At 39.7% G+C, this 13,938-nt stretch overlaps 1 protein-coding gene across 1 annotated transcript in view; it reads left to right on the top strand.

Moving 5' to 3' along the window:
* The window catches only part of TRIM8 (tripartite motif containing 8), a 68,939-nt gene that overhangs the window by 39,289 nt on the left and 15,712 nt on the right, over positions 1–13,938 (top strand). Inside the window, exon 2 of the mRNA XM_063433965.1 lies at positions 5,614–5,709. Coding sequence (XP_063290035.1) covers positions 5,614–5,709 — 96 coding nt within the window. The remainder of the gene's footprint in view (positions 1–5,613; positions 5,710–13,938) is intronic.

Raw genomic sequence — 13,938 nt, 5'->3', positions numbered from 1 at the left:
ACTAATATTGTATGTTATCGGATTATAGATTCCTCACTGAATATTAGGTTCTGTTGCTGTATTCTACATTCTTATACTGGATTCTGGGTTCCATTACTGAAGGTTTTGGGGTTAAATTATTATAATCCATAGACTGTAAGCTCGTTTGAGCAGGGTCCTCTTCAACCTATCGTTCCTGTAAGGTTTCTTGTAATTGTCCTATTTATAGTTAAATCCCCCCTATTGTAATATTGTAAAGCGCTACGGAATCTGTTGGCACTATATAAATGGCAATAATAATAATAATGCATTATAAGAGCAATCCTTACTGCTATACTGTATAAATAGGGGTGAGTTTCTAGGACACCTATCCCTTCTGTGATACATATATGAGTGTGATTTTTTTCTTCTTTGTAATCTAATTTGGAGAGCGTGGGTAAGATTACAGCTGGAGCATATTTATCTCCCCCAGAAAAATTATCTGCCCGTGTGCTTTTTTTGGCATTGAAGTCCTTTTTCAAATCCATGGTTTTCATTTGTTTAAATGGGAACATTTACATATAAATTATCACTGATCCGGCCAGAACAAGGCCCACGGTCCCACTGACTAATGCACTCCCTAGACCAGCAATGGATAATGCCAACGCTTCAAATGTTTGGGGCATACAGCTTACTGAGCATCATGTGTGCAATTAATCCTGAAACGTAGTTCATTCTGCTTTGCCCAGATCCCCCAAACCTCTGTAGGAGAACAGGAAGACGCCCTGCTCTTCGGGAATTATATTTCCAATGATTCTTAGACAGACAAATTCTTTTAATCCTGAAAGTAATAGCGTATAGTACAGTAAACCTCTGTTAGGAAACAGTGGGGCATTAATTGTGTTTGATAAGACCTTGCACCCATATTTGACGTACCGACAAGTTTCCCGTTTTGTTTTCCTCTAGGGTGCTGGGGTGCTGGATACCGATCATAGCGTCTTGTAACCCGCTAGTGGAATTACGTAAAATACTGCAATGGCTACCACCTATCCATCCGCATGACGTGCATATGTACAAATATATATTAGAATATGAGTGTGCGTGTTTTTGTTGGCTCTCAGGCCTATCTGTACATGTTGCAAGGACTGCATATTTTGGAAACTTAATCCACCCTCCCTCCCTCCCTCCTCATACTGTTCAGGGAGTTTCTTTGCTGATGACAAAATAAATTAAATCTGGCACAACCCACCTCGACGAGGTCCTTTCATTATTGCAGGGCTTGTCAAAATGAATTTTAGTGTGCTTTACACTACGCTTCCAGCGAATTCACATCTGGCAGGCAAGGTCAGAGCTTTCAAAATCCTTGCCACTAGCACCTATATAATACGTTTTTTTTTTGGTTTTTTTAAATATTTTATTTTGATAACCTCATGTGAAATTAAATCACAGTTTCTTTTTTTTTTTTTTTTCATAAAATGCAAAAAAACATTTTTTGCCGTTGTGTGTGGAATCGGCGCTCTGCAAACTCGGTTTGGCATGGAGAAGGCTGTTTTGCAAATGCCTTTCTGGGCAGCTTTTGTCTGAGGATGGTAGCCGACGGAGCGTTTGAGGCTACAAAGGCAGGTGTCTGGCCTTGCAATCAGCTGAATGATGACAATAACGATAAAATATAATTAAATTACCCTCCTGCCGGCAGCTGTGGGGGCTTTTGAAAGTCTTTCTTAGTTTTAATTTTCCCAGTGACTAAAATGACAAATTTCACAGAGATGTCATTTGAAACAAAAACCCCAAACGTGAAAATTATTATTATTATAAGTAAAAACTAGAAAGGCATTCTTTTTTGTTTCTTTTTATTTGTTCTTTTTTTTCCTCTATAGGTCTTTGACGATAGAATTAAGTTTTCATGACAGATTTTGCTCAAGTGCCAATAATTCAGCTGTGATTTTCATCTGCGCAGTCCCTCCTGAAGCTGGAATAATTTACTGTCGTTAATAATCTTCTCAAAATTGGCGTTCAATGCCTTACCCTCCCCTCCTTTTCTCCCCCTTGTTATTTATTTTATTTCACTGTGCCTCCGAGCTTCTAACGTCCCATACAAGCGGCATATTTTAGAGGGATTAATACTGGACCCTTTACAGTGTCTCCCCTCAGAATATGCTATAGGCTTCGTGTTGTGATAGAGTTTGGCACTAACTGAGGCCTACATTTTATTTGAACACCAGTGACGCTGTAAGCCAAATTAAATGTACGCATCTGTCGGAAGACCGTCTCTTCTACTTGGTTTATGCCAATAGAAATAGAGCGCAGTTATGTTTGGTCATATTAACTGTCCCTACTTGCTGGTCACATAATGTTTTTTACTTTTAACATATAATATAACAACATTTAGACTATTCTATCTTTTTATTTAGTGTTTTTTTTTCCTCTTGGACTGCTGGTTAATGGTACTAAACCAAGGGTGTGTCTGATTTTAAACCTGACTGTATTAAAAGGAAAGATATTTTGTTTCCTAGTGTATAAACATCAAAAATCAAGACTCCTTGTTTCACATAAAGCCAAATATATATATATTCTACAAATTGTAAGATCTGCATAATGCTCTATGTATTGGCCCATTGTGAAATATCAAATACATGCACAGGGTTATGTTCTAAAATTAGAATTTAAGGTGAATTCAGTGAATTTCAAATTTAATGTTAACATTTTCACTTTAGTAAATAAAATTGATAGGATTTTTAAAAAATATTTCTAAATTCTAGAGTTGTTCCACTCTATTATTGTGCCTGTAGTTAGATATCATCATGTCTCATTATAATGCAATTCACTATTTAAAGGCACACTCCACTGCCTAAGTACAAAATAATCACTGATTAGTAGATATAAACCCGATGAAAACATTCATGTATTTAATTATGCATTGTTTTCATTGGGGGTATGTCTAAAAACATCTTGCAAAAGGTGCAGATCCCTTGTATGGAGCCTTTGCAAGCCCTCCCCTTCTAACCCCACCCAGACTTTCTGTGGTTGTCCAACCACAGACTTCCCAATGCAGCAAGGAAGGTGCTCTGGGCAATTGCTTCTTTTGTTTAGCTACCCTGATGTACACAACCAGGAAGCAGGTTTCTTTTGAAATTTGCACATTTTGTAAAATGAATAAAAGGAGGATGCACTATTTACACATAATGCATTTAAACAAGCTGAGGTGCTTTAGGGGTCTGGAGTGTTGCTTTAATAAAAAATCTTCTTCATAGAATCCTCAAAGGGGGTTGTTGGTTTTTGGGATGAACAAGTATTGTATGACGTCTGTTTCGAAAATTTTTAAAAAAAAGTTGTAAAAATCAATGATCATCTTAATCCAAAATACATAAATTGCTGTCACGGGGTTCACAGATGCTACTGTAATTTTTTTTATTTATTATATCTATCTATATACATACACACACACACACACAATATTAAAAATTGTAATAAAAAAAAAAAGTCTTGTTTTAGGCCTTCCCCCCCAAAAAAATTACATTTGTTTTAAAAATTAGAATGGCAGAATATATTTTGAAATTAGATACTCACACACTGCTGCTGTGTGTTTTTGTGACATTTAAGTAATTAATTAATTAATTAATTAATGTGTTTTGTGATGTAGAAAGCTGGGGTAACTAAATCTTTCGAGTATTTTCAGCTATGCCGCTAAAGTGCTACCCTTTATTATTTTATTATTGTTATTTATATAAAATGTCTCACCACTGTAAGGTGCAATGGATTTGAATGCATCTACAAAGTTGAAATCCACATACAATTCACAGTGTGTTATTCAGGGGAACGAAGGGCACCGAAAACTGAAATTTGCTTGCTTTAAACTTAAATACCAAATATTGCAATATGACCTCAATGGGGAGTTTTCCAAATTGTTTTCTTTTACTGATTTGTGCACTATTTTCGAATATATTTGCTGTAGTGTTGTAGGACAATATATATATAAATAAATACTGCTTGCTACATGATACACACATTCCATGCCCGTTTCCTTGTTTCTTTTAAAAAACCTCCAAGTCTCAATACCGTAACTTCTAAAATTGCGATGTGTGAAATGAAGAACGAGATTGCCAGTGACACAATGTAGATAATTGAGGCCATTGGAAAGGAGGAATGTCAACATGGATTGTTGCCAAGCAACCCTGAAAGCCAACCAATCAGGGCTGCCAGTGCAGAGAACATTGGGGGATAAGTATACAAAGTGTCATGCTCTGAAAAGTGGTCTAAAGTACTAGAGGTGGGGCAATCACAATGGAAACCAGTGGGACCAGCAGGCACATTCCATTGGTGACCTCACCCCTTTTAAATCTTTGTACCACTTCTCAGAACACAAAGCATTTTATCTGCAGCCCCCATTCTATACGTGCTCTGCATGGACAGCAATATCCTGCATTGATTTGCTTGTAGTTGTAGTGTGTGTGTCTGTGTGTGTGTATGTTTGTATGTGTTATTTGTAGTGTGTGTGTGTGTTTGTGTGTGTGTATGTATATTTATATATATCTTTGAGATTACTATTTTCTGGGGAGTTGAAGGGAAGCAATGTATACGTTAACTTGATCTAAAATAGTGATATAGCAAAAAATAAATAAAAATGGAATTTATTGAAGAATGTTACATTCCCTGCTGGGTGAGAAAGATGTCAAGATATCACGTTTGAAGGTACAATCAGTCATTCTAAATGACTGTGCTCTGTATTTCCCATCAGGCCTTGCATTCTCCAGCATGCCAGCTGCCGTGAATTCGGAGTTGGTTATCGGCGGTTGCTAATCAAGATACAGAGTTGTATTCCAACAGCTGTTAATAATATTAAATTATGTGATCAGGAAGAATACATTGCACATTTGGTAGCGTGTGCTCTAATAGGCAGTATCGATATTATTACCCAACTCACTGACTTTGTCTTTATTGGGGAAGTATTTGACCATTGAAGTATTTCACTCGGTCTCAGATATGAATATAAACCATAAATCAATATAGATGGCTACCATTTATTTCTCTTTAACTGCCTTGCACAGGCACTGATTTCACTTTCCACTTGCAATTTATTCTGCAATTTTCCTTTTTGAAAACTCATTACAGATTTAGTAATTTAAATAAAAACATAATTGGCTTAGGGTTCCCTCCAAACATATACACACAATAAATGCGTTTCTTAGGTTTAAATGTGAATAAAATGTGCAGATCATAGCACTTCTGGCTACCTTGTATCATTTGTAATGGGCAACTTGTGTTCAGTCCAACGGCAGTTTTTTTGTGCAGATAAATTTTCAGTTTTTCTTTTGGACTCAGCCTATAGGGTACACATTTGTGGTCCAACAGAAACCAAAGTAATATTTTGAAGGACTGCAGGTATTTCAAACCTACGGTTCTAGCACAAAAATGTTGACACCTTTGAAGTTTTGCTGAAACAGATCTCATTCTTGATATAACGTGACTGGACATCTTGAAGGCAACCAATCATTGTTGAATGTTAATCCCTCAGCTAAGGGTAATGGGTTGCATTTGTCAAGTAGCTGGAAAGGTCAAGGTCACCCTGCTACATTGTGTACAATTTCGTTTGAATGAATCATACGTTTTTTATGTTTCTGGTGTAATGACGTTTATTTGTTATCTTCTGTCTTGCAGAAGATGTTGATGAAGCAGCAGGACCGCTTGGAAGAAAGAGAGCAAGACATCGAAGATCAATTATACAAACTGGAATCCGACAAGAGACTGGTTGAGGTCAGTAAGATCCTAAGCAGATTCTGGAATGATGTCCCATCCATTGGGGTTCATCTTAACAAAATACACTACAAAAGGGCCCAAAATTGTAATAACTACCCCTCTCAGAAGAAAATTGAAAAATAATATATGTAAAATACATACAGGAAGCATTTGAAAAAAAATAAATAGAAGTACTAACATAATGTGTAATTTAATATTAAATCCCTATAGCAAAAATCATCACCATGTAGAACTTTTATTTGGCTCACCTCTTGAAAGGAATGTAGGCAAAGTCCAGTACCTATATATGCTCCGAAGCAGGTTCATACTACTGCTTATATTTTTTATGTTTGTTTCATGTTGGCCATAGCTTGCCAAAAGCCACTGAATTTCCCATACCCCATAAATGTCTTGGATTTTGCAGATCAATCTCAGTTTAACATGCCTGATCGTTAGACAAAAAAAGGGAGTAGGGCAGCCTAGTCTATCAACAAAAATAGGGGTGTAACCCTCTTCAAATACTTAAAGGGACACTCCAGGCACCCAGACCACTTCTGCCCATTGGAGTGGTCTGGGTGCCAACTCCCACTACCCTTAACCTTGCAAGTGTAATTATTGCAGTTTTCATAAACTGCAATATTTACCTTGCAGGGTTAACTCCTCCTCTAGTGGCTGTCTACTAGACAGCCACTAGAGGGCACTTCCGTGTGTATAGCACACATTCCATAGCCATAGCCATAGCGTCGCTGGACGTCCTCACACCATGTGAGGACCTCCAGCGTCGCTAAAATCCCCATAGGAAAGCATTGAAAGCATTTTTCAATGCTTTGCTATGGGAAGGTCTAATTGCATTAGGTGTCCCCCGCCGGCGGCTGCGCATGCGCAATAGGTCTCCCCCGCCGGATGATGTCGACGGAGCGGAGCGTGGGCGGACCCTGACCCAGCACCGAAGGACATCGGCGCTGGATACAGGTAAGTCACTGAAGGGGTTTTAACCCCTTCAGCAACTTGGGATGGGGAATGGGAGGGAGAGGGGACCTGCAGTGCCAGGAAAACGGATTGTTTTCCTGGCACTGAAGAGTTCCTTTTATGTTTAAAGTCAAGGAAATCAAACAAGTTGCCAGAACCCCGAACCGTTATAAATGGTCTTAAATTGTAAGTTTTTTTTATTGCGTTATTAGATAAACTAAAACTGTACTGCTCCTAGCATTCAACACAAAACATAAATAGAATGTGTAGGGGCAGGCGCTAACCAGATACTTTGTGTATAATTAGGTTGCCTCAACTAAAAATTGCATGTTGTACAGATAGGTGTCCTGGCTCCAGTCCCACTACGTCAGCGACACTTAATGCGTCATCACTGTTGCTTAATGGCTCATTGGCACGCCCCTTCATTAATAACTCCCAATGTTTGAAGATATATTTTCTGTAAGGCCATGTTTGTGTTCTCCTGCAGTACACTCATACAACACTCTGTCTTGTCACCCTCCATAAAGTCACCCATATCCCTCTGCTATTACGTCAAACTGTCCTTAGCAGCAAACATTTATAAGATCCTTGCTATGATATCAAGAGAAAAAAATACAAACATTTGTCAATTCACATTTTATGATATGTATTTATTACAAATATTACATCATAGAGTCTAACGTAAAAGAGTTTATAGAGATGGCGGAGCCTAGCAGCGAACCAGAGCGGCCACACTTTTCCGAGCTCTGCAATAACTTGCCCTAAAAGGCTATTTTCACAAGGCTACCTGGCGACCAAACAGGCTATTCACCCTGCCCTACGAACCCACACCACTATGGGTCGAAAAAATAAAAAGCCTAAAGCGGACAAAGACATGCCGAGCCGAGATATAGGCGAGATGCTCCGCAACACACAGAAGGCCGCATGGGACAAGATGGCGTCCCTCGGGGAAGGCTCCTCGTACTCTTCTGACGACTTTTATGCCGAGTCGGAGGAGGGAGCAGCCCTCAGACCTCGCACAGGTCCCAGAACCGACAACCCAGAAAATAAAGACCCAGTCACCGCCGCTCAGCTGAAAACTATGCTAGCGGAGCTCCGCGCCAACATAGCGGGAGACATGGCCCACTTCCAAAAAGCCGTGGAGGGCGCTACGACGAAGATCGCCCAGCTTGAAGTGGCGCGCAGTGCCCACGATTCGAGGTTGACCAGGGCTGAGAAGAAGATTGAAGAACTGGAGCAGGCGCAAGGTACCGCCATGAATAGGCTTGATGCAATGGAGGATGTACGAAGAAGGTACAATCTCAAGATTAGAGGTGTGCCGGAGATACTAGAGACTGCAGACTTACCACATTTCCTACGGCGCTTCTTTACAGCACTCATCCCTCACAAACAGGCGAAGGCAATAAAGCTTGATGGCGTGTTTCGCCTGCAGAAGCCCGTGAACGCACAGGCAACTGCAACGCCAGACCTAATTGTAAGATTCCAATCCCTGCAAGATAAGGCCCTACTCCTCACGGCGGTGAGAGGGAAGTCTTCACTGGACTTTGAAGGAGCAACGCTGCAAATTTTTCCAGACCTCACCAGAAACACTCTGGCGTGGCGCCGCTCACTGCGTCCACATCTGCAGATCCTGAGAGCAAACGCCATCTCTTATCGGTGGGGACACCCAAGAATTGTCCGATTCCAAGCACAAGGAGAAACGTTCCGGGCGGGCACCTCGAAGGAGCTGGAAGAACAAATGGGTAAGCTGGGAATCCTAACCCCAAGCACAACCCCTGGTTCAGGACTAGCTCACCTAAACCCAGCCACTATCCAGGAATTCACACCCCGCACAGCCCAAGCCTCATCGACGCCCAGAGACTTAACCTGACCCCAAGCCTGAGACTGCCGGCAGGGAGACAACCTAGCTGAGACGGCCTCTCACTATTACGGGACATACCCAACAACACCACCGCTGTTACCTTCTACAGTTTAAATTTTATTTAATTGTTGTTTGTTTTTTAATTGGTTACCTCTACTTGACGTGCTTTATTATTATTTTTCAGTCACTGCAGTATTTTACCTTTCTGCTCATTCTTAGATCAGGCTAATAAGAGCCAATCCCCGCGGAGTAATGTGACCGCACACTACCGACGACTCCTGCCTTGTTATACTACGGCAGGTACTCCGCTTAAAAACCTACCCAGATGGTTACTTAGCGCCCTGGTCACTGCCAGAAATGCCACACGGGTACTTTAATTACCCTCCCCCCCCCTCCCCCAGAGAATTTTTAGTAAACCAGCAAACACCCTCTGTTGCCACTGACCCACTATGGGGGATAACACTAAATGGTCTGTTCCCCGTCGCTCATCTCTTTATAGCAACCCCTGTGTAACAGGCCATATTTTCTTTAAGCTCACCCACTATGTGTCGCTCGCTTTATTGAGGAATGCTGGCTTTCCGTGCTGATGTTGATATTCTGAAACCCCCACCCCCGGCTAATGTTAAAATGCTGTTCCAACCAGGCGACACACATGGGTGCTGCACCTTTTTCTGTGCTCCATATCCAACTATAAAAAAATTTGCAAGTTCCTTGCTAACCATATCAAACCGTTGTAAAACCTGTCATTATATTGTCTGTCTCCGCTGTTGTGGCGAGGCATTATTTTCTGTTAACCCTGGCACACAAAAATAAAGAATTCAAAAAAAAAAAAAAAAAAAGAGTTTATAGATTTCGAAGTAAAATAAAGCTTTTTTTCTTTGTACTTGCTATGCTGATCCACCTCACCCTTGCATAAAGCAAAGTATCCATTTCCAAGACACTGCCTACATTATCTCAAATGTTCCGAAATGCGTTCCTCGGCAGCCGTCATTATCATCCATAATTGACTGTGTTTTGAGCTAGAGGCCATTATCTGCAGGAGCAAGAATATGGTGTCATCAAATTGGCTATTTAAATTAATGTGAAATGGGGAAACACAATTCATTTAAGCTGTCACCAGTTCAATGATGTGATTTGAAAGGGCAGACACGTCTCAGAAAGCTTGAACACATGATCAAACTTGGGAAATCTTGGAAGCCTTGGATTGAGGAAGAGTGATTGGTCGGGAGGAATGGAAAATAAATGGTGGTTTATGGGGGACATTCTGTGATCTTTACTATTCTATGTTAAAGTCACTGCCTTAGACATCTCCACATAGGTATACTGTCTCCCAGACATATATGTTGATCTGTGCATTTAAGGGGCACTTCAGGCACCCAGACCACTTCTGCCCATTGTAGTGCTCTGGGTGCCAACTCCCACCACCCTTAACCCTGCAAGGTAATTATTGCAGTTTTTATAAACTGCAATAATTACCTTGCAGTGTTAAGTCCTTGTCTAGTGGCTGTCTATCAGACAGCCACTAGAGCAGGCATAGGCAACCTTCGGCACTCCATATTTTTTGGACTACATCTCCCATAATGCTGGCAAAGCATCATAGGAGGTGTAGTCCAAAACATCTGGAGTGCCGAAGGTTGCCTATGCCTGCACTAGAGGGACGTCCGTGATCTTAAAAAACGAAAAATGTTTTAAACAACGCTATGTGAGGGCCTCCAGCGTCACCGAAATCCCTTGCATGCGCATTAGGTCTTCCCCACGTCAGCTGGCGGGGGAAGAGCGTGGGCGGACACTGACCCAGCGCCAAGGGACATCAGCGCTAGATTCAGGTAAGTCACTAAAGGAATTTTAACCCCTTCAGCAACATGAGATGGGTGGTGGGAGGGAGAGGGGCACTGCAAGATTCTGCAGTGCCAGGAAAACTGATATGTTTTCCTGGCGCTGGAGAGTCCCTTTAACACTGAATACAGTTATTTGTGACCTGTCAGAAAATAGCAATCTGTAAGAGAGAGAAAAAAAAACTATAGTTTTTTTTCCCCGTATTTTTGTCTGAAATTACAATTTCTTAAATGGACAGTAAAGGTTGTAGAAACATTAAAGAACACTCCAAACACCTAAAGCATTTTAGCTTGCTGGTATGTGTTATGTGTGAAGACTTTGTCCTCTTTCATCATTTTATGATTTCAATAGAAATTGGCAATTTGTTACACCCTCCGGCTGTCAATTAGACAACTGGCCCTGTTACTGCCTGGTTTGTTTACTTCAGTAGAGCTAAATTCAAGAGACAGGCATTTGCCCAGAGCTCCTGCCGTGCAAAGCCTTCTCATTGAGCTGCATTGGGAAGTCTGTGATTGGACAGCCACAGAAAGTCTGGGCGGGGTTAGAAGGGGAGGGCTTGCAAAGGCCTTTTTAGATATAAACCAATGAAAATGCACAATTAAATGTGAGCATGTTTTCATTACACATATTATTGCAGATGTCTAGAATACTTTAAATACTATGTTTTCTTAATGGGTACCATCTTACAGCATGTTAACTGTTCAGACAAATGTGAAATACAGTAGCAAAATATCTCTGAAATATCACCTAGTGCAGATTTACAACTTTAAAATATATGGAAAATTAAGTTGTGCAAGATATCCTGAAAAAGTCTAGCAAAGATAGTTTTTTTTTCAGCGTTGGAAAATAAAGTATACTAAATCACTACGAACTGGGATTTGAATTTAACCTAAAATATTTTTTAAATAAAATTAAATAATCCCCCAGGAATACTGCTATTATTATAAGGTTACCTCCAATGTTCCTTCTCACTCAAACAAATTGTTATTTGTGCAAATTATTTTTAAATATGATGGAAAAACCTTTTCCTGGAAAGAGCTTCTATATTTCTGATGAAAAGGCTTACTGTTTTCATAAAATATAATCACGAGGCCTGCATTAAATATGTGCAAAAACAGTTGTAAAATATAGGAATCCAAAACACAAATGACCGGGAACCTAAAATGGATATTTTCTGTAAAATGAATGGTGTATTCATTATTTTGTGTGTAATATATCAGCCAGGATGAGAGCTGCCTAAGATCCTACGGAGGCTATATCTAACCTAAATGCGACCAAAAAAAAAGCACAATATGTTGGCCAAGGACAATTTGTCAGACCTAACAAAACCTTCAGTTACCCGAATGTAAACAAGGAGACCAGCCATTGGAAGCGTTTAAGCGTCATGAGTTAAGCATAGAACATGATGGCTTTGTGATGTTTAAAATCTGACTATTTAAAGAGCCAGCTATAGTGATTATGATGGCAGGGAGAACCTGGCCCTGTTTTTCGTTAATGGGAAGCCATTTTGCAATGGGTCCTCCTGGGGCCTGCAGCACTGCAGAAGCCTGTTCCAAGTCTATCCCTACGGCCATTGAATGGCTGGGAGCGTTGCGTCGGCTGACCATTTTCAGCCAATGAATGGCGTTCTGTTCATAGGAATAATGACACCCGTTTGAAACTACCGGAGGTGGAGTTGCAGAGGGATAAAACTCCTTATGGGCAACGTTTCAAAGAAAAACGCTACATATACACAATTCAGGCACCATGACCTCTTTAAATCACTGAAGTAGTTATGGTGTTTAGAATAACCCTTGAACAGGGAATCTGTTGAGATTATTCAATAAAAGGTGAATGGCTGAAAAGCTAAGTTAAAGTCAAAGCAAATTTGAACGTTTAGGCCAATGTAATGAATTATAAAGATTTTCCAAATCATTTTAGATAATTCGCACTTGTTCGAAAAACCCTGCAAGAAAATCTGCGCATTCAAACTGAGACTCGGGAGTTTAGTTACTACACTAATAGTTATTCTCGCTCACAAGGAAATTATAAATTGAAGGTCAAAATAGCCCAGCAGTAAAACAGAAGTATTGGGAATTCGTTTCGATTTGACGGTTTTGTCAGTTCTCCGATTCTCCTTATTTCCTAGATTTCTATCTGAGTCACAAGGTGCCTACGTGTGTTTATATGAGCAATTAGAAAAGTTCCTAAAGCATATTTAAATATAGAGGAATCTCTCCCATAAAAAATAACAAGGTTATTCACTGAAGTAACCATTGCCTGCAATGTAAAGAGAATCTCATGTTTTTATAAAATGGAGCAGAACTGAGAAGTGTTACATTTTTACTCTGATAATTCTGGCCTAAATGTTTTAATCCACTTAGAATCCCTGACAGTTGCCTCTTTGTGGATTTACTAAATACTAATATGTGGTGATTTGTAAAGTGTCAGTGGCCATCCTGTGACATTTGGTGAATTTTTCAGATTTTGCCGAAATGTTATGTTTACAAGTTCACTATAGTCAGATATTTAGTACATAGAATACAGTGAGCTATGGTGCGTAGTTCATTGCTGATGTGCAAAATATAAACCAAATAGGCTAAATAGAAGCATTCTTCATCTTGATTGAGTTGGCAATATCTTCTAACTTCCAGGGTTATTCAATAAAGTGAGAATTCAGCGATAATGTCCAATTTAAGGCCAGAGTATCACAACGTAAAACATAGGTGACTTGGAAACATTTTTAATCTAACTATTTTAGCCTTACATTTTAGGGTCACTTTGCAGTCTCTTTAGTTAATATCCCTGTCGTTTTTTTTAGTCTAAAATTTCCCAGCTGTTTGTGAACCCAACAGAACTATTCAGCATGATTATAAAGTCTAAAAAAAAAAACTTTATTTGTAGAAGTGTTAGTGTTTAATGTTACTCTGTGTGTACAAAAAATGTCTTTCAAAGCTTGGGGAGTGTTGAGGACCTGCTTAGGACAAAGTTGCCATCTCTTTTGCATGTGCGTGCGGATAAACCAGGCATATACACACACAGATGGCACGACAGACTGCTCTGTGACACTCATCCTATCTGACTGTGTCTAAAGGTGGGCAGTAATCTGCCTGTCCACAGATTTTAAGCTATATCCCTGTAAACAACAAAAAACGCTAAATCCTCATACCAACGGAAGTCTGGCTTATTGAAACGAGCCTGAGTGCAGCTTGCTTATTTTATAACGGATCTTATTCTTATGCATTGCCGCATATCTTTCTTAATTTCATCATACTAATCTATGTTTTATGATAATGTTACATAAATGGCAAATTTTTTCCAATTCTTGAAAGTATCAGGAATGACTCAATGTAAATTTCTAGAACAAGAAAATTACATTCAAAGAAAGTTATTTTATAAAACAGATACAGTGGATAATAAACCGGGGAATTTCAAAAGATTTTTCTCCAATTTGGATATTTCGACTTAAAATCCTTAGTTTCCTTGTCGGTTTTCCACAAGCCAGTAATAGGTCCTCTGAAGTGCAGATTTAAATAGTAATTACTCCTTTTATAAAGTAACCTTGTTACACCCCCAATTGGACAACCAGTCCTATTACTTGC

The sequence above is a fragment of the Pelobates fuscus genome, chromosome 10, assembly GCF_036172605.1.
Source record: "Pelobates fuscus isolate aPelFus1 chromosome 10, aPelFus1.pri, whole genome shotgun sequence".
In the NCBI taxonomy this organism is placed as follows: Eukaryota; Metazoa; Chordata; class Amphibia; order Anura; family Pelobatidae; genus Pelobates; species Pelobates fuscus.
Note: the sequence above shows the minus strand (reverse complement) of the source record. Positions and strands in the feature narration are given on the sequence as shown.